Raw genomic sequence first — 19474 nt, forward strand, 5'->3', positions numbered from 1 at the left:
CCTAACCCCCCCCGGTCAACGGCTCACTCCCCCTCGGTCTCCTCCGTGGGCTTCCCCTGCGTCTCCTCTCTCCTCCTTGGCCAATAGCATGGTTTCTCCTTTCGGACAATCGGGAAATGGGCACTTCCTGATTGGCCAGGAGGAGACTTAGTGTGGCAATAGCGAATATTCATTCGCTATTGTCACACAACTGGGTGGGCTCAGGGCACAGTGCTCTGCGGCCCGAGCCCACCCTTTTTTGACGCCTATTAGAGCCTCTGGCTCTAATCACGTGCTTCAAAAAAAAAAATATTGGAATCCTGCATATTGCACCCTGCATGTAGATTAGGGGGTCGGATGCATGCATAGGGGGGACAGTGCCCCTGCGCCCCTGGTGGACGGGTCGCCACTGGCTTGTAGTCCTCAATGAACTACAAGGGAGCTTTTGAGCGCTCTGGTAGTTCATCAATTCTTCCTGTCATTGTGTAAATGCCTACCTCTATGAGGTATGATGCAGACAGCTTACACTGACAGTCTGAAGGAGCCCTGCATTGCACCCATGATCTGCTGATCATGAGTGCAATGCTTTCCAAGCTCTTACAGGTAAAAAAAAAAAAAAAATGTGAATTTATTTATTTATTTATTTTAAGGGGAACTTATCCTTTAAGACAACATAAAAGACCTCAACTTTTGATGTGCTAGCCAAAGTTTGGAATTTCCGAAGATAAGAACAACAGAAACAGCAGGGGGTATAGACATTACTATCCATGTATCAATCCAAGATAATATTGGAAAAGAATTAAATGGAATGACAAAGGTGGTTAGGATCCTAAATGTATAAAATGGAACATAGATCAGGAGAAGAGACAGAATTGTTTTGGCAGTACCGTAATGTGCCTTTAGCAGTGAGTCATCTGCTGGAGAAATCCTTTTCTTCATTCGATATGTGTGTCTACACAGTGACCAGATTATACAGACTAAGGAGACTATGACGATGATTGCAGAGGAGCAGCTGCTGATGCCAAGAACAAAGAAAAACAATCTGTTGTCCATCTCTAATGGAATCATTTGACTGGCATTTTGGGCAGTTGTGACATTCTGTGGCAGGGGTCTATTGAAGGACCATATCACCGGGAGACTGCAAGAGGCAGCTATCACCTCAAAGATCAGAATGAGCCAAACCACTAAAGAATCCATGGACATCTTTAACTTGGCGAGGCATGAGGATTTAAAAGGCACAATCTTAAAACAGAAGAACAGACAGAGCAATGCTGTGAGCCACAAACTGGAAAGAGCCATCAGGGTCACAAAAGCGAAAGTCACTGGATATGCATAGTCCACCAGAAAAATACGGGGCCATGTGTAGGTCAAGAAGACACCGATTCCATTAATGTATGAAAATGCAGCATTGGAGAGGGCCAGGGCAACCAGAATGTGATCTACAGGCTTCAGACGCCGGTTCTTTAACCAGTCAAGAACATTCACCACCACAATGAAGCCATTCCCGAGCAATGCAATCAAGACCTCTACAGCTACTATTGTTAGACTGGCCACCAAGTATGAAGCATGTGCGAAGGAGTTTCCATTAACCATGGTGATGATAGCTGAAGAGATTTATAAAAGTTAGAGCTTTTTATGGTGGTTTTCCTGTTTTGTAAAGAGGAATTTACTCACATGCAGAAGCCTGATGTCCTATCTGTGCTGACAACAGGAAAATTATGAGATGGAAATCTGCCTTCTGAGCACAATGATCTTTGTTATACTTTGAATAGATGCAAAGCCACATCCTGTCAGCCTTCAGGTTCTAGTTGACTAAACCAATTAAGCAAAAACAGGTAATCGATATTACATGGCCATATATGAGGAGACCCTACATTGACTGAAGATCCTGACATCACAAATCAAGGTTTATAATGGAAATAACAACTGACACTGTTAAGACAAGATTTTATACAAGCACACATTGGAGTCAGATTATATTCAGAATGGATGTTGGAGTTCTTCTTAAATTGTTTTGTTCTTGAGTTCTTTTCTGTTGTTTTTCTGTCCACTTATAGCAAAGGATGTTCATCTCATTTCACCTGTTAACCATTATTATTTGTTAATTGATGAATTACTTTCATGGATGTGTGATGGAAAGGGATGAGCTTCGAGTTTGAGTCGAGCGTAAGGAACATTGGCTGTTCCCTCGTTCGTTGAATGACAAATGGGCTTCTTCGCAGGAACTTCGAGTTCCTGCATTATCAGGGACTCTCTGACTTCTGAATTCCAATAAATAAATCACTGGCTGGCAGGGGGAATTGCACTCACAGCTCTTATCATTGCAAGCCTGGTATTCTACCACCTACACCACCAAACCTGCTTAAGCTGAATACACTCTCCCTAACTCTTATCTCATCCACTGTGTGTAGGGTGAGATAGGAGTTATTTAGTTAGGTAGGGAAAGTGTTTTCAACCTAACTGTACTTAGTTACATATAGTTACATAGTAGGTGAGGTTGAATAAAGACAATAGTCCATCCAGTTCAACCTGTGTAGGTGTGTGTGGCTGTAATCATCTCACATAGCCCTGAATGTTCTGATCCCTGAGATGTAAGTCCAAGAGTCTCTTGAAAGCCACCATACCACCTGTTGTGGTAGACAATTCCACAATCTTGTAGCCCTAACAGTAAAGAACCTCCCTTGTTGCCTGAGGTTAAAACACTTCTCCTCTAACCGCATTGTATGTCCTTGAGTCCTCATGCAATTCATTCAAATGAACAGCTTTTTTTCTAAGCTGAGATCCCCATTAAGATATTTATAAATTGCTATCATGTCCCCCCTCAGACGTCTCTTCTCCAGGGATAATAAATCGAGCGATTGCAGCCTCTCTTCATAATTAAGGTCCTCCAATCCCCTAATTAGTTTAGTTGCCCTTCTCTGGACTCTCTCCAGCTCCAACACATCCCTCCTGAGGACTGGTGACCAGAACTGGACAGAATACTCCAGATGCGGTCGGACCAGAGTTTTATAAAGTGGAAGGATTACAGTCTTATCCCTGGAAAACATCCCTTTCTTTATGCATGCTAATAATCTGCTGGCTTTGGCAGCTGCCGCTTGACATTGCATTCTGTTGCCTAATCTATCATCAACCAAGACTCCCAGATCTTTCTCCATTTTTGATTCCCCCAAGGGTTCCCCCCCTAACATGTATTGTGCTTTTATGTTTTTAGTCCCCAAGTGCAAAACCTTACACTTCTCCACATTAAACCTCATTTGCCATGTCGTTGCCCACTCCGTTATTTTGTCCAGGTCATTCTGTAGGATATCTGCTTCATGCTGTGCTGTTATTGCCCTGCCCAATTTTGTGTCATCTGCAAAAACTGATAACGAACTACTGATCCCTTCCTCAATGTTGTTTATGAATAAATTGAACAAGGTTGGGCCTAGGACTGAGCCTTGGGGGACCCCGCTTACTACCTCAGACCAGTCTGAGTATGCGCTGTTTATTACCACCCTTTGGACACGCCCTTTTAGCCAGTTTCGTATCCAAGAGCAAACCCTGCTGTTGATACCTGCAGACCTTATTTTATAAATTAAATGCTTGTGGGGAACTGTATCAAACGCCTTAGCGATATCCAAGTACACCACATCCACTGGTCTGCCCCTATCTAGCTCACAGCTTACCTCCTCGTAGAATGCTAAGAGATTGGTTTGACAAGAACGCCCTTTTGTAAACCCGTGCTGATTACTGCTGATGATGTTGTTGTCTTTAGCAAACTCTACGATATAGTCCCTTATCATCCCCTCCAGAAGTTTACAAATTACTGATGTCAAGCTGACAGGCCTATAATTTCCCGGGATATGCCTCTGGCCCTTTTTGATTATCGGAATCACGTTAGCCTTCCTCCAATCCCCTGGTACATCTCCTGTCCTAATACTGTCAGCAAAGATCAGGAACAGTGGTCTAGATATAACCTTACTGAGTTCCTTGAGTACTCTCGGATGTACGCCATCCGGGCCTGGTGATTTATTGTGTTAAGTTTATCCAGCCTTTCCCTGATTTCACCCTCTGTTAGCCATAGTGGCAAGTCCTGTGTATTACTACTAACCAAACAGTCATGGTCAGTGTACCCCATACAGTCATGGTCAGTGTTCCCCTATACAGTCATGGTCAGTGTACCCCATACAGTCATGGTCAGTGTACCCCTCCTTTTCCTGTGTAAATACTGACGAAAAAAAAGCGTTCAGCACGGTTGCTTTTTCAGTGTCCTCTGTAACCATCCTCCCATCATTGTTAATTATGTGCGCAATATGCTCTGCCCTAGTTTTTTTGCTGTTGATATATTTAAAGAATTTCTTTGGGTTTTTTTTACTATCCTCTGCTATTTGTCTCTCAAAGTTGATTTTAGCCATCTTGATTTCTTGTTAACTTTTCTTATTTGCCTCCTTGTATTGCTGGAAGGCCGATACTGTGCCCTCTGATTTATATTTCTTGAAGGCCAATTGTTTTCCCCTAATAAGTTTTTTGACGCTACGGTTTAGCCAGCCAGGTTTGGCTTTGTCTCTTCTAAATGTATTTCCCATAGGAATGCACTGCAAGATGCATTTGCTTAATATGTTCCTAAAGCATTCCCATTTATCCTCTGTGGTCAGGGATCCCAGGGTTTGGTCCCAGTTTACCCTTTCCATCAATGAACACAATTTTGGAAAGTTTGCCCTTCTGAAATTTAGGGTTCTTATGTTCCCCACTTGCCTTGTTATATTGTTATTTACACTAAATGTGATCATCCTGTGATCGCTAGAGCCCAGGTTGTCCTGAACTTCTACCTCCGAGATTATGTCTGGGTCATTAGTGATCAATAGATCCAGGATAGCATTCTCTCTAGTAGGGGAATCCACCAACTGCGACATGTAGTTATCCTGTAAGGTTTCCGTGAATAGGCGGGCCTTCTGTGAGTGTGTAGTCCCCTCTACCCATGTCGGGATAATTGAAGTCCCCCAATATGATGACTGATCCCAATTTTGCCACTATACCCATTAGTGCTAAAAATTCCAGCTCTACCTCCTCCCCTTGGTTAGGTGGCCTATAGCAAACCCCCACAACTACTTTTCCCTTTTCTCCTTCCCTATGGAGTTCAACCCACACAGATTCTAACTCCATACTCATCCCTTCCGTAATGTCACTCCTTTCTATCACCTTTATATTGTTCTTGACATAGAGACATACCCCTCCCCCTCTTTTTCCTACCCTGTCCTTCTGGTACACTGAATACCCTTGGATATTGGCCAGCCAGTCATGTGAGGGGTCGAACCAAGTTTCCCTTATTCCCACAAGGTCTATGTCTTCCTCATGTACTAACATTTCCAACTCATCCATTTTATTAGCTAGGCTCCTGGCATTAGCCTATACCCCTCTTAGTTTTACAGAAGTTAAATGTGATTGGCGGTTATGATTTTTCCTGTTTAGTCTGAGCTTTTCCCGCACAGACCTACCAATTGACGTTGTGGACCTACTGTCGCTGCTGACCCTACAACTGCCTTCAGTCCTCTGCTCCCTCCTGACTGATTCTACTTCTGAGCCCTCCCCCCCCGTGTCCTAGTTTAAAAGCCCCTCCAACTTGGTGGCCATCTTTCTCCCCAAAAGAGCTGTACCATCCCCATAAAGGTGCAGCCCATCCTTACTAAAGAGCCGGTAGCCGACTGAGAAGTTCTCCAGGAACCCAAACCCCTCCTTCCTACACCAATTCCTCAGCCACTTGTTAAGTTCCCTAATCTCCTTCTGCCTCTCCTGTGTGGCTCGAGGTACAGGCAGTATTTCAGAGAAAACCACCTTGGAGGTCCTTTTCCTCAATCTATTACCTAAGTCCCTGAAATCGTTCATTAGGATCCTCCACCTACCTTTTACTTTGTCATTAGTGCCCACATGCACCATGACCACTGGGTCATCCCCAGCCCCCCACATCAATCTGTCTGCCAGATCTGCGATGTGCCGAACGCGGGCGCCAGGTAAACAACATACTGTTCGGTTACCGAGATCTTTTTTACAGATTGCCCTCTCTGTCCTCTTGATAATTGAGTCCCCAACTACCACAACCTGTCTAACCTTTCCTGAGTCATGACCCCCCTTCTTCCTGGAGCCGCCCCTCCCCTGGCAGCTGGGGGAGGGCGCATGCTCCAGCACTGCCACCCCTGAGTTGATATCCCCCTCAACCTGCTACTCGGCAAATTTGTTAGGGTGTACCAACTCAGGACTGGCCTCCCTGGCACTCTTCCCACTACCCTTCCTAACGGTCACCCAGCTGCGTACCTCTGCTGCTTGCGTCTCCTCTACTCCATCCTCCTCTATCCTGGCCCCTGCCAGCGCCTGATGGGTAATGTCCAAGCTCCTTTCCAGGTTGTTGATGCTACGCAGTGTTGCCACTGTGTTCTCTAGATCCAGGATCTGGGCTTCCAGAGCAACAAGTCGCTCACATCTTGCACAGCAGTATTCGTCCTCGATTGGTTCAAGAAGGAACTCATACATAGCGCAAGAAGTGCACTGAGTGCCATCCCCAATCCTGTCGGACATTATTACCCACTACTCTATGGGGATAATGTTAACGACCTGCTCTTCCTTACCTACACTACCTCTAACTCCCCTGGTACTAAACCTGGGGTACTCACCAGTCGCTAATATACTAACCAGGCACTAAAGATGCTCACCAGTTGCAAGATGCTCACATGTATGAGCGAGTTTGGGGTGGAGGAACAGCTTTGGGATAAATTAGAGTGGAGACGTGACCCAGGCCTTCTTGTCCAACATCAGTGCCTGACCGCACAAATGCGCTTCTGGAAGAATGGTCAAACATTCCCATAGACACTCCTAAACCTTGTAGACGGCCTTCCCAGAAGTGTTGAAGCTGTGATAGCTGCAAAGGGCGGAGCCAACTCAATATTGAATCCTACAGACTAAGACTGGGATGCCATTAAAGTTCATGTCTGAATTCTATAAGGCCCATATGGACCTTTTGGGCCCGCATCTATTAGCCACTCTTGCAGGATCTCTAAATGACGGGGAACTCCCTAAAACAATGAGCGAAGCGGTTATCGTCGTGATCCCTAAGCCAGGGAAGGATCCATCATTATGTTCATCATATAGACCTATCTCTTTATTAAATGTGGATGGGAAGATCCTTTCAAAGATTTTGGCCACTCGACTTAATAGTGTTATTATAGACTTGATTCACCCGGACCAAACCGGATTTATACCTGAACGGGGCACGGACATCAATATCCGGAGATTGTTTACACATATGGCCTTGGCGTCGGGGGAGGGAGCAGGTGTGGTCGCCTCCCTCGACGCCGAGAAAGCATTTGATTCTGTTGAGTGGCCATTTCTTTGGAAGATCCTAGCTAGCTTTGGGTTTGGCCCTAACTTTGTCTCATGGATTAAGCTTCTTTATGGGAATCCTACGGCTAGGGTCCGCACTAACTCATCCCTGTCGGATAAATTCCCTCTACTGAGGGGCACCCGACAGGGATGTCCGTTATCCCCGGCCTTGTTTGCCTTGGCTTTGGAGCCGCTCGCGATTATGTTGCGGGCAGACCCAAAAGTCCGAGGCATTAAGGTGGGGGTCATTGAAGAGAAGTTGTCGTTATATGCAGACGACACCTTGATTTATTTGGCTGATGCTTCCACTTCATTACATAGGGCCCTACAATTATTCGACATCTTTGGTCGTTTCTCAGGTATACGTATTAACTGGTCTAAGTCCGTCCTCTTTCCATTACACCCATCGGTACCTTTAATTGATACTCAGACACCGTTGAAATGGGTACAGGATATGGTGTACTTAGGTATCAAAGTGGGTCCAACATTGGATGTGTACCAGCAAAATAACATCGACCCTTTAGTTTTACAATTAAATAAAAGATGTGCGTCATGGCGCATGCTTCCCTTGTCCCCGGTTGGCAGAATTAATTTATTAAAAATGAGTTATCTCCCAAAATTTCTGTATTTTTTTCGTAACTCCCCCATTGATATGGCTAGAACCTTTTTTTCGAGATTAGATACTATGGTGACAACTTTTGTATGGGCCGGGCGTACTCCACGAGTCGCAAGGCGCACGTTATATCTTCCTCTTGCAAGAGGAGGTTTAGCGTTTCCTAACTTCAAGCTGTATTTTTGGGCGGCTGTACTGGTGACAGTTCGGTGGAGGTTCTCCCAGCCCAAAACTAACTCCGCAGTTACATTAGAAGCAGCACTGCTGGGTTCCTATGCGGCCCTTAGTAATCTGGTTTTCCGGGGTGAACGGGCACATCCTCAAATAACCAGTCTGATGAAGACGGTGCTGCGGATATGGACTCGGGCGCGGGTGATATATAATACACCTCTACATATATCCCCCCACACTCCGCTGTGGGGTAATCCTAATCTAATACATCTGTATCAACTTCCTGATCCCCAGCTATGGGCAGCCAGAGGGATTGTGACCATGAAACATGTCATTAAAGATGGAAGACTTCAAGGCTTTGACGCTCTCCAGTCTACCCACTTATTGCCTCCCACTATGGGGTTTCGTTACCGCCAGCTTAGTCATGCTATGCGGGCTCAGTTCCAAGGCCCTGTTGTCTTGGAATCAGACCCTTTGGAGAAAATGCTAACTTTTAAGGTAATAGGGAAAACTCTCTCTGCTATATATTTTATACTCTCAACAGATCATAGTCAGTCTCTTGAGAAAACCTATAATAAATGGAAGGATGACATCCCAGACCTGACTGTTGAAGATTGGGAGGACTCGGTTAATAATTATATCCCCTCAATGATAGCGGCTAGGGACAGATTCATACAACTCAAATTCTTACATAGAGCATACTACACGCCGCAACGTCTTGCTAGGATATATCCTATGAAGGATCCTTTGTGCACCAGATGTGGACATGAAATTGGTACTTTTTTACACGTTGTTTGGTCGTGCCCTGAGCTGGCAACTTTTTGGAAAGCGGTGACGGATACTATTGGGGAAATTTTTGACACTATGATTCCTTTGGACCCAAAGGTAACTCTATTGAGTAACCTTACAGAAGTGGCTGGGGATAAATATGCTAAAATGTGCATTATGTATACCCTGTTTTATGCCAGGAGAGAAATCCTTTTGCGATGGAAGTTACCTGAACCTCCCACCCGATCAACCTGGATAGTTGCCGTTACTAAGACACTTCCATTCTACCGTTTTACATACGGTAGTAGGAACTGCCCAAAAAAATTTGATAAAGTGTGGTCAGCCTGGATTGATGCTGTAGGCGTGCCAATGTCACCTGTTCCATAATGATAGAAGCAGGAACTTATTCACTAATTGATGATATTCTATTTTTTTTTATATTACATTATATTTTTTTTTTTTTTTTTTTCCTTTTTGTCCTTAAATTGGTTTATTGATATTCCCCTTCTCCTCCTTTCCCAAATATTTTTTTTTTTTTTTGTGTTTGTATGTATGGATAATATTTTTTCTTGCGCAGAGTAATGTATTGTAAATATTTGTCTTGTTTACATGTCTAACAATAAAATAAAAATTTAATTGTAAAAAAAAAAGTTCATGTCTGAAAGTGGATCGGACACACCCGTGTAAAGTGCCTCCCAGGTGCGCAGAAGTGATAGGCCAACAAGAGCAATGTTCATATAGACAGTACACGTCTAAGACTCGGTCTAAGCGTGTGAGGGATGCTGTAAAAAGGGACAGGCTATGCATAGCTAATAGGTACATGGAACATAAGGCGCTTCTGTTAGGGAGATCAATCCTCTATGGTAGAAAGATAGTATCATCCAAGGACATGTAGGGGGTGCCATACTGACACCGAGGTCGCTCTTCTGAAGATTAGAAACAACTCCAACTGACAGGATAAGAAACGGAAAAGGCACCTTTTCCTCTTCTTATGCATAGCTAATAATGGCTTCCAGTGGAATCCAACAGTGGAGTATGTCCTCCCTTTATTAGCTTCAGCCTGGAATGCCCAGTAGTCTCTGTAAGATTGTCAAGTTGATAACATTGTCACTTTTTATGTGGCAATGGAGGTGAAATTATTTTAATTTAACCACTTACCGCATACTGACGTACCCATACGTCGGCAGACTTTGCGGGGTTATACCGGGATGATGCCTCTAGCTAGAGGCATCATCCCGGTACCATGGTTTAGGGCCGACGGTTGGCTTTCCGTCGGTAAGGACCGATGCGGCTCGGGAGCCGATCGATCGTTACCCGGGTGAGCAGGAGGGGCTTTGCTCGGGGCTCCCGTCCCACCGGAAACGGCATCGATCGGGTCTCCGATGACGTAACCCGAAGGCGGCGTCCATGACGTCACTTCCGGGTTACTGTGCTGCAAAAGGCGGCAAATTTAAAAAAACGGCTGTATGCAAAAACGCCGTTTTCGGCGTTTTGCATACATGGAAGTGCAGTGGAGGGGTTTGGGGTCTTTTAGACCCTCGATCCCTCCATAAAGAGTACCTGTCACTGCATATTGGTGTCACAAGGGATGTTTACATTGCTTGTGACAGCAATAAAAGTGATCAGATTTTTTTTTTGTAAAACCTGTAATAAAGTAAAAAAAAAATAAATAAAATAAATAGGGTAAAAAAAAAAAATTAGCCGCCCGCCCCCGTCACCGTTAGCTCGCGCACAAAAAAAAAAACGTATATGTAAGTCGAGCCGTGAATGAAATCGCTGTTCAAACCACACATGTGAGGTATCGCCGCGATCACCAGAGTGTGGGCAATAATTTAAAAAAAGAGCTACACTCTAACTCTAAACTGGTAACCGTTAAATAAATTTAAAGCGTCGCAGATTGAGATCTCTATTGACCGTAGTTTGTCGCCATCCCACGGGGGCGCGCAATTTTAAACTGTAACATGTTGGGTATCTATTTACTCGGCGTGACATCATCTTTCACAATATACAAAAAAAAATGGGCTAACTTTACTGTTTATTATTTTTTAAATGCAGTGAATTGTGATTTTTCTAATGGCGTTTTAAAGACCGCTGCGCAAATACCGCGTGACAAAAAATATTGCAATGACCAACATTTTATTCTCCAGAGTCTTTGCTAAAAAAAAATATATATATATATATATATATATATATATATATATATATATATATATATAATGTTTGGGGGTTCTAAGTAGTTTTCTAGGAAAAAATACTGGTTTTAACTTGTAAACAAAAAGTGTCCGAAATAGGGCTGGGGCTTAAAGCGGTAGTATCCCGCTTTTTTTGACTTTTACCTACAGGTAAGCCTATAATAAGGCTTACCTGTAGGTACAATTAATATCTCCTAAACCTGCACGGTTTAGGAGATATTTGCAGTGCATGCAGCCGCTCACGAGAGCGGCGCATGCGCTCTGAAGGTCCGGGGGGACCTTCAGTTTTGCTTGCCGGGAGCTTGACGGAAAATCACTCCCGCCAATCACAGCGCCGGAGCCGCCGAACCCGGAAGAGACGCCGATGGATCATGGCAGCGCCCGCAGCGATGTCCGGGGGTCCGTGTCCGGGCTTCGTTCTAAGGTAAGTAATACATTATGAGCTAGTATGCGATGCATACTAGCTCATTATGCCTTTGTCTTGCAGGGTTTTTTTTTCTTTGTTAGCGTTTTTGAGTTTACAACCACTTTAAGTGGTTAAGTACTTGTGCATTGTTACAATTGTTTTCAATAAAGCTATTTTTGTACTACTAACCTTGATGCCAATTTAGCCTCTTTAGATAACCTGTTTTTTTTGTGTTCAGATTCTTTATCTTTTCACTAACTGTCACGTACCTGGTTGGGAAACCTGACGTGCAGAGGAAGGCCTCTCATACAGCTTCAGCTCAAGGGCCACTGGTGGTGAGAAAGTAGCCACTGGAGCACGGCGGGGTAAGAGCGTCTGTGATCAGTCCAGTAGTCTGTGCTGGTAGACATGCCGGTAGGATAGCTGGTAGCAGGCAGACTGGCTTGGCTGAAGACAGACTGTGGAAGCAGAGCAGGAAGCAGGTGCCAGAAGATGCAGAGCTGGACTGAAGAAGCTGTAGCAGGTTAGAAGAGCTGAAAGCAGGGTGAGATGAGCTGGGTCAGTAACCAGGGGAAGACTGGGGCAGGGGGGCAATTGCCCCCTGGGCCGCTCTGATGTGCCGTGAAAAGGCTGCACTGCTTCTGCCACAGACATAGTTACATAGTTACATAGTAGGTGAGGTTGAATAAAGACAATAGTCCATCCAGTTCATCCAGTGTGTGTGGCTGTAATCATCTCACATACATGCCTAAAGGATTCCTGGTAAAGAGAAGTAAAAAGTTTCTGCCACTGACCTATTGAGTGTGGGATGAAGACAATCACAGAGCACAGCCCCCCCCCCCCCCAGCATGGATGATATAAACTGTGTCTGAGCAGAGGCCGGTTCCATGTCCCACTGTAGACTCTTCTCCCCTGGCCAACCCAAACCGAGCTGTCCCAGCTCCCCCCAGCTGTCCCCTGCTGGCCAGGTTGGGAACAAAGTTTTAGCCTGTGGGTGAGTATAGAGTACCTGGAGCAGGGCTTCAGCCTGGAATGGGGGGGTCAGGAGGGGGACAGGAAGAGGGAGAGTGGGAGGGGGGGGCAAAGTCGCTGCAGCATGGGCCTCTGGTTTGTACTTTCCCCCTGGGATGAAAGTTGCCTGTCTGCCCCTGTCGATAACAGACGAACAGATCGGGCATATACGGCAGACGGGGTGCTCTGCGCCCCGAGCTCACCCTTTTTTGAAGCCTATTAGAGCCTCTGGCTCTAATCACGTGCTTTGAAAAGAAAAAAAAAACATTGGAATCCATGCGTCCAGCGCCCTGCATGTAGATTAGGGGGCTGGATGCATGGATGGGGGGGCGGCGTCCCTGCACCCCCAAAAGACGGGCCGCCACTGTTCCGTACACAAAAGATTGTCATCACATATATAACTATTCCCATAACTATTGTCCTCTTCTTTCTCCCTCCCCACCCCCCCCCCCCTCAAAAAAAAAAGAAAAAACACCCACCCTGACCTCTCTCATTTACCCCTGGATCCCTTTCCTAGAGTTTTTATTTCATAAAAGATTTAATTGAGATAAATAACTTTTAACAGACAAACAATGCAAGTTCCAGACAAAACATTGTCATATACATACAGACAAGTAATCACAGTCCATCGGTAAGAATTTACATAATTTCCCCCCCAGTCTAACTCCCCCCCCCCCGTCTTCACATAGGGGCAACAGAGCAAATCACAAACAGTTATACATCGTAGGTAGTGTCTCTGTTAACCTCTTGCTGACCACCAGCAATACACATACTGTGGCAGGTCGGCTCTGTCCCGCGAAACAACGTGTATTTCGCTTCGCAGGGCTGGAGTGGGGGCGTGCATGTGCCGCCGCAGGCACGCGCATGCGCCGATTGGCCACAGGGGGAGCCAATCAGTGGGTCTGGTGGCCGCGATTGCCACAGGACACCCACGATCACTCTCATGTGGAGACAGAATGGCGGTCTGCCATTGTAAACACGGCAGACCACTATTCTGTCAGTAATGAACACAGGGATCCTCTTATTTAGGAACACAGATCTCTGTGCTCATCCAGTGAGCCCATCCCCCACACAGTGAGTAAGCTCCCGCCAGGGACACATTTAACCCTTTGATCGCCCCTGGTTTTAACCCCTTCCCTGCCAGTGTCATTAGTACAGTGACAGTGCATATTTTTAGCACTGATTACTGTAGTAATTTCAGTGATTCCCCAAATGTGCCAAAAATGTCAGTTAGGGGTCCGATCTGTCCGCCGCAATGTGGCATTCCCGCTAAAAATCGCTGATCGCCGCCATTATTAGTAAAAAAATAAATAAAAAATGACATAAATCTTTCCCCTATTTTGTAGATGCGATAACTTTTGCGCAAACCAATCAAAATACGCTTATGTTTATAGCACAAAAAATAAAAATCACACAGGTGATCAAATACCACCAAAAGAAATCTCTGTTTATGGGAAAAGAAGGACATACATTTTATTTGGGTACAGCATCGCGTGAAAGTGCATTTGTCAGTTAAAATGACGCAGTGCCGAATCACATTGACGCCTGGTCATTAAGGGGGAAAATCTTCCGGTCCAGAAGTTGTTAAAAAAGCAGTCTATCCAGGATTAGACCCACTGGGGTTAGGCCAGGAACCAAGGGGACCTTAATGCATTGAACTTACCAGGGTGGCCCAGGTGTTGCATAATGTACTTTTCCAACTGTAGGGTGTCTACCATCTGGGTAGTCCATTCTTGTAAGGTACGGGCCTCTGTTGCCTTCCAATGCCTGACAATAAGCTTACGGGGCTGAAAAAGAGCCCTGCCAATAGCCTGTTTAGGGTTGTCCTAAAATTGGAAGGCCATCTAAGATTCCCAATATTCATGGCTTAGGATCCACCAGAATATTGACCTGGAATACCCTATTAATGGTGGTAATGACTCCCGACCATAAATCTTTATCCATGCAGCAAGCAAATGAAGCAACAGAGGAAAAACAACTTACAAAACCTCCTCTATTTACCACCATACTCCTTAAAGTGGAGGTCCACCCAAAAGGGGAAGCTCTGCTTGTTTGCATCCTCCCTCCCCCCTCCACTGCCACATTTGGCACTTTTTGGGGGGGAGCAAGTACCTGGTTTTGACAGGCACCCGCTCCCACTTTGGCGTAAGGTCGCCATAGTGATCTCTGAGTATTTCCGGACCCTCATCCTTCTCCCCGCTGCTTTCTGGGACACACAGAGATCCAAGAATATGGCATGACCATTAAGAAAGTGCAAAGAGATTCTCATATGTGCTGTAGGAAACCAACTGTGAAGCCTGAAGGCTTCGTTGTCGGTTTCACTTAATGAAGATGCCCAGTGCCTGGACTTATATCCGATTGACTAGTTGGCTCAAGGTGTTGACATCACAGGATCCCTGGTCAGGTAAGTGTCCTTCTATTGAAAGTCAGCAGCTACAGTATTTGTACAGTATTTGTAGCGTGCTGACTCTTAATTTTTTTGCCCATACTGGAGCTCCATATACTGTATATCTCTGATCTCTTAAATTGTAACTAGCCTTTCCATGTGACTTCCAGCTTATCTGAGGAGTCTTCATGTGCACCTCAAAGCCCCAACACAAACGCTTTTCTCTGCAGCCTCAGCTGCACAGGGCAGTGAATGAATGGGAAGTGTTGTGTGCTGAGTGGCTTCCTGTTCATTCACAAACTAAAGCATAGTAAACACGGTTTATTATGCTTTAGATATGAATGGACACAGTGAGTGAGTGTGTTCATTTTGAAATGGAAGGGGCCGGTAAATATATACTTTCCCCACTCTCCATCCTGAAACAACCCCCACAGCATGCCAGGAGGAGAGGAAAGGAGGGAAGCCAGTAGCACTGCGGGGGGGGGGGGAGGACAACAAGGTAGGGGGGTAAGTCTGGGCAGTAGGGGTAATTTGCACTGCCTATGCATGCATTATCTCTTCAACTTCACATATACCATCAACCTTTAAGACCCTTCCCCCAGTACTAGGTTTATTTTGTGTATTCCACTATTTTGAGATTAATCCTTTAGCTGCGTTCAGTAAATAGGATAATAAAGACCTCTTGTACTGGACCAATGATGTTTCCGTAAAGTAAAATAGAAAGGAAGGAAAATAGCCCTGGGGCTTTGAATGAGGTGGGCACAATCAGCCAATGATAATTTTATTGAGTAAAAAATCATCATAATTTACATTGTACATAAGATCAGTCAATAAAAGAGTACATGATAGTATACATATATGTATATAACAATGGGAGTCAATATGATGGTAAATATGCATCTTCAAATTCAATACATTTCGTGAGACACAGCTACCTTCTTCAGGAGTAGATGCGTTTATATATGTCTATAAAGATAATACAACATAGTATCAGTATAAAAGTATACATGGTGGTAACCAATGAGATATATACATAAAGGATCCTCATAGGGGATCCAAACTCACACATCGGCTGGGCCGTGATAGAAAACCGGTACTCCACTCAGGCAGTGGCTGGGTAGGCCTGATTCGGGAGCTGAAGGCGTGAGACCAAAAAAACCCCAAAGGGGAACAAGTGGGGGATAGGTGTTCCCTGTGGTGTATAAGAAGATGTCCCTAGTACTCCATGAATACTTGCTAAACCAAATGTATATAACATGTAAGTATATATAGTAAATAATAGCATCATGTGTAGATAATAGCAAAGTGTAAAAGGTATCTGGAAGGTAGACATGAGATGTAGCAGAGTCAAGAATATAGGGACAAAAGAAAGAAAATGGTGCAATAGGTTACAATAAACCCAAAAGCAGGGACAAGAATAACCAGCTATAGACTGTGTCAAAAAGAAAGTAGGATCAGTGAAGTAGGTTCATGAAAGAAAAAGTGAAAATGTGAAGCCCAAATAAAACTTACCAGGGTGAGTGTGTATCCACTATCACTGGAAAATGGAAAACAGTGGTGTAAATGAATTCCTTATTGGATCAGGTAGTCAAACAGGTTGCTTGTGGTTGATGTCCCTAATGTACCCCAGAGGAGGTGCAATTGGAGCCATGCCTAACGCCATGCCCAATGGCTGGAGAGAGCGTGCAGACATCCAGGGGGCATGTGCCGCCTCATGGGTAAAAAACAGCGCAAAAGTGCCGGCATCCTCGGGCCATGGAAGAGTGAAAGTGGAAAGTGAAATAGACACTTCCAAGAATCCCACCCTACCCGCTTGCCCGCTATTTTGTGTTATTCCTTCCTAAAATACTTTTATTGATGGGCGATACCACCATATGTGTCCCAAGGTGCCTAATTCTCCACATATCCTCCAACATAAATAGGACACCTCCCCCTGACACTTCTTAGCAATTACCGGGTTATATTCCACCTTGCAAATACATTAAAACTTGTTTCCTTTGTTTTCAGATCTACCAAGGAAAAACTTGCCAACTTTAGTGTTTTTAGTCTCTGATGGTTATTCTCCAGCTAACAAGTATGTGAGGAAAAGTGACCGCACTCCAAACTTCAGAGAACAAGAAGCTTTGTTGCATAAAATCCATACAGGACATCAAAACATCACCATACAGGAAGACGGCCACATAGTTGACGCGTTTCACAAAAAAACGTTGCTTTCATAACCTTCTTTCTCCAGCTGCCCAAGCTCTTCCTCCCACTTGTTTACATATAGGGTTGCTTTCCGTTCACGAATGGTAATTTCATAACAAATGAACCTCTATTCTTTAATAATGTTTGATACACTTCTGAACACCATTCCTAATGTTCCCTTCTTTTATTACTTTAAGTCATTTTTGCGGCCCAAGCACACCCTTTTTTGAAGCCTATTTGAGCCTCTGGCTCTAATCACCTGCTTAAAAAAAAAAAACATTGGAATCCATGTGTCCTGCGCCTTGCATGTAGGGGGCTGGATACATGGAAGGGGGGGCGGCACCCCTGTGCCCCCAATGGACAGGCCGCCACTGGCTTGTAGTTCTCAATGAACTACAAGGGAGCTTTTGAGCGCTCTGGTAGTTCATCAATTCTTCCAGGTCATTGTGTAAATGCCTACCCCTATGAGGTATGATGCAGACAGCTTACACTGACAGTCTGTAGGAGCCCTGCATTGCACCCATGATCTGCTGATCATGAGTGAAATGCTTTCCAAGCTCCTACAGGTAAAAAAAAAAATGTGAATTTATTTATTTATTTATTTTAAGGTAAACTTATCCTTTAGGACAACATAAAAGACCACAACTTTTGATGTGCTAGCCAAAGTTTGGAATTTCCGAAGATAAGAACAACAGAAACAGCAGGGGGTATAGACATTATTATCCATGTATCAATCCAAGATAATATTGGAAAAGAATTCAATGGAATGACAAAGGAGATTAGGACCCTAAATGTATACAATGGAACATAGATCAGGAGAAGAGACAGAATTGTTTTGGCAGTACCGTAATGTGCCTTTAGCAGTGAGTCATCTGTTGGAGAAATCCTTTTCTTCATTCGATATGTGTGTCTACACAGTGACCAGATTATACAGACTAAGGAGACTATGACGATGGTTGAAGAGGAGCAGAAGCTGGTGCCAAGAACAAAGAAAAAAAATCTGTTGTCCATCTCTAATGGAATCATTTGACTGGCATTTTGGGCAGTTGTGACATTCTGTGGCAGGGGTCTATTGAAGGACCATATCACCGGGAGACTGCAAGAGGCAGCTATCACCTCTGAGATCAGAATGAGCCAAACCACTGAAGAATCCATGGACATCTTTAACTTGGAGAGGCAGGAGCATTTAAAAGGCACAATCTTAAAACAGAAGAACAGACAGAGCAATGCTGTGAGCCACAAACTGGAAAGAGCCATCAGGGCCACAAAAGCGAAAGTCACTGGATATGCATAGTCCACCAGAAAAAAACAGGGCCATGTGTAGGTCAAGAAGACACTGATTCCATTAATGTATGAAAATGCAGCATTGGAAAGGGCCAGGGCAACCAGAATGTGATCTACAGGCTTCAGACGCCGGTTCTTTAACCAGTCAAGAACATTCACCACCACAATGAAGCCATTCCCGAGCAATGCAGTCAAGACCTCTACAGCTACTATTGTTAGACTGGCCACCAAGTATGAAGCATGTGCGAAGGAGTTTCCATTAACCATGGTGATGATAGCTGAAGAGATTTATAAAAGTTAGAGCTTTTTATGGTGGTTTTCCTGTTTTGTAAAGAGGAATTTACTCACATGCAGAAGCCTGATGTCCTATCTGTGCTGACAACAGGAAAATTATGAGATGGAAATCTGCCTTCTGAGCACAATGATCTTTGTTATACTTTGAATAGATGCAAAGCCACATCCTGTCAGCCTTCAGGTTCTAGTTGACTAAACCAATTAAGCAAAAACAGGTAATCGATATTACATGGCCATATATGAGGAGACCCTACAGGTGACATTGATTGAAGATCCTGACATCACAAATCAAGGGTTATAATGGAAACAACAACTGACACTGTTAAGACAAGATTTTATACAAGCACACATTGGGGTCAGATCATATTCAGAATGGATGTTGGAAATAAAAATGTTTGTTTTGTTCTTGAGTTTTTTTCTGTTGTTTTTCTGTCCACTTATGGGAAAGGATGTTCATCCCATTTCACCTGCTAACCATTATTATTTGTTAATTGATGTATTACTTCCATGGATATGTGATGGATAGGGATGAGCTTCAAGTTTGAGTCGAACGTAAGTAATATTGGCTGTTCCCTCGTTCGTCGAATGAAAAATGGGCTTCTTCGCGGGAACTTCGAGTTCCTGCATTATCATGGACTCTCTGACTTCCAATAAATAAAACACTGGCTGGCAGGGGGAATTGCACTCACAGCTCTTATCATTGCAAGCCTGGTATTCTACCACCTACACCACCAAGCCTGCTTAAGCTGAACACACTCTCCCTAACTCTTATCTCATCCACTGTGTGTAGGGTGAGATAGGAGTTAGTTAGTTAGGCAGGCAGGGAAAGTGTG

General features: G+C 44.4%; 1 protein-coding gene across 1 annotated transcript; it reads right to left on the bottom strand.

Annotated features, from left to right (window-relative positions):
* Positions 1–642: 642 nt before the first annotated feature.
* On the bottom strand, positions 643–1572 carry LOC309558359 (taste receptor type 2 member 116-like; the record flags this gene model as incomplete). Its single annotated transcript, XM_082261426.1, has 1 exon — positions 643–1572. The coding sequence occupies one exon, from the start codon at positions 1570–1572 to the stop codon at positions 643–645; it is 930 nt and encodes a 309-aa protein (XP_082117552.1).
* Between the last annotated feature and the right edge of the window lie 17902 nt (positions 1573–19474).

This window comes from Pelophylax lessonae, assembly GCF_965119305.1.
Source record: "Pelophylax lessonae genome assembly, chromosome: 6".
Taxonomy (NCBI): Eukaryota; Metazoa; Chordata; class Amphibia; order Anura; family Ranidae; genus Pelophylax; species Pelophylax lessonae.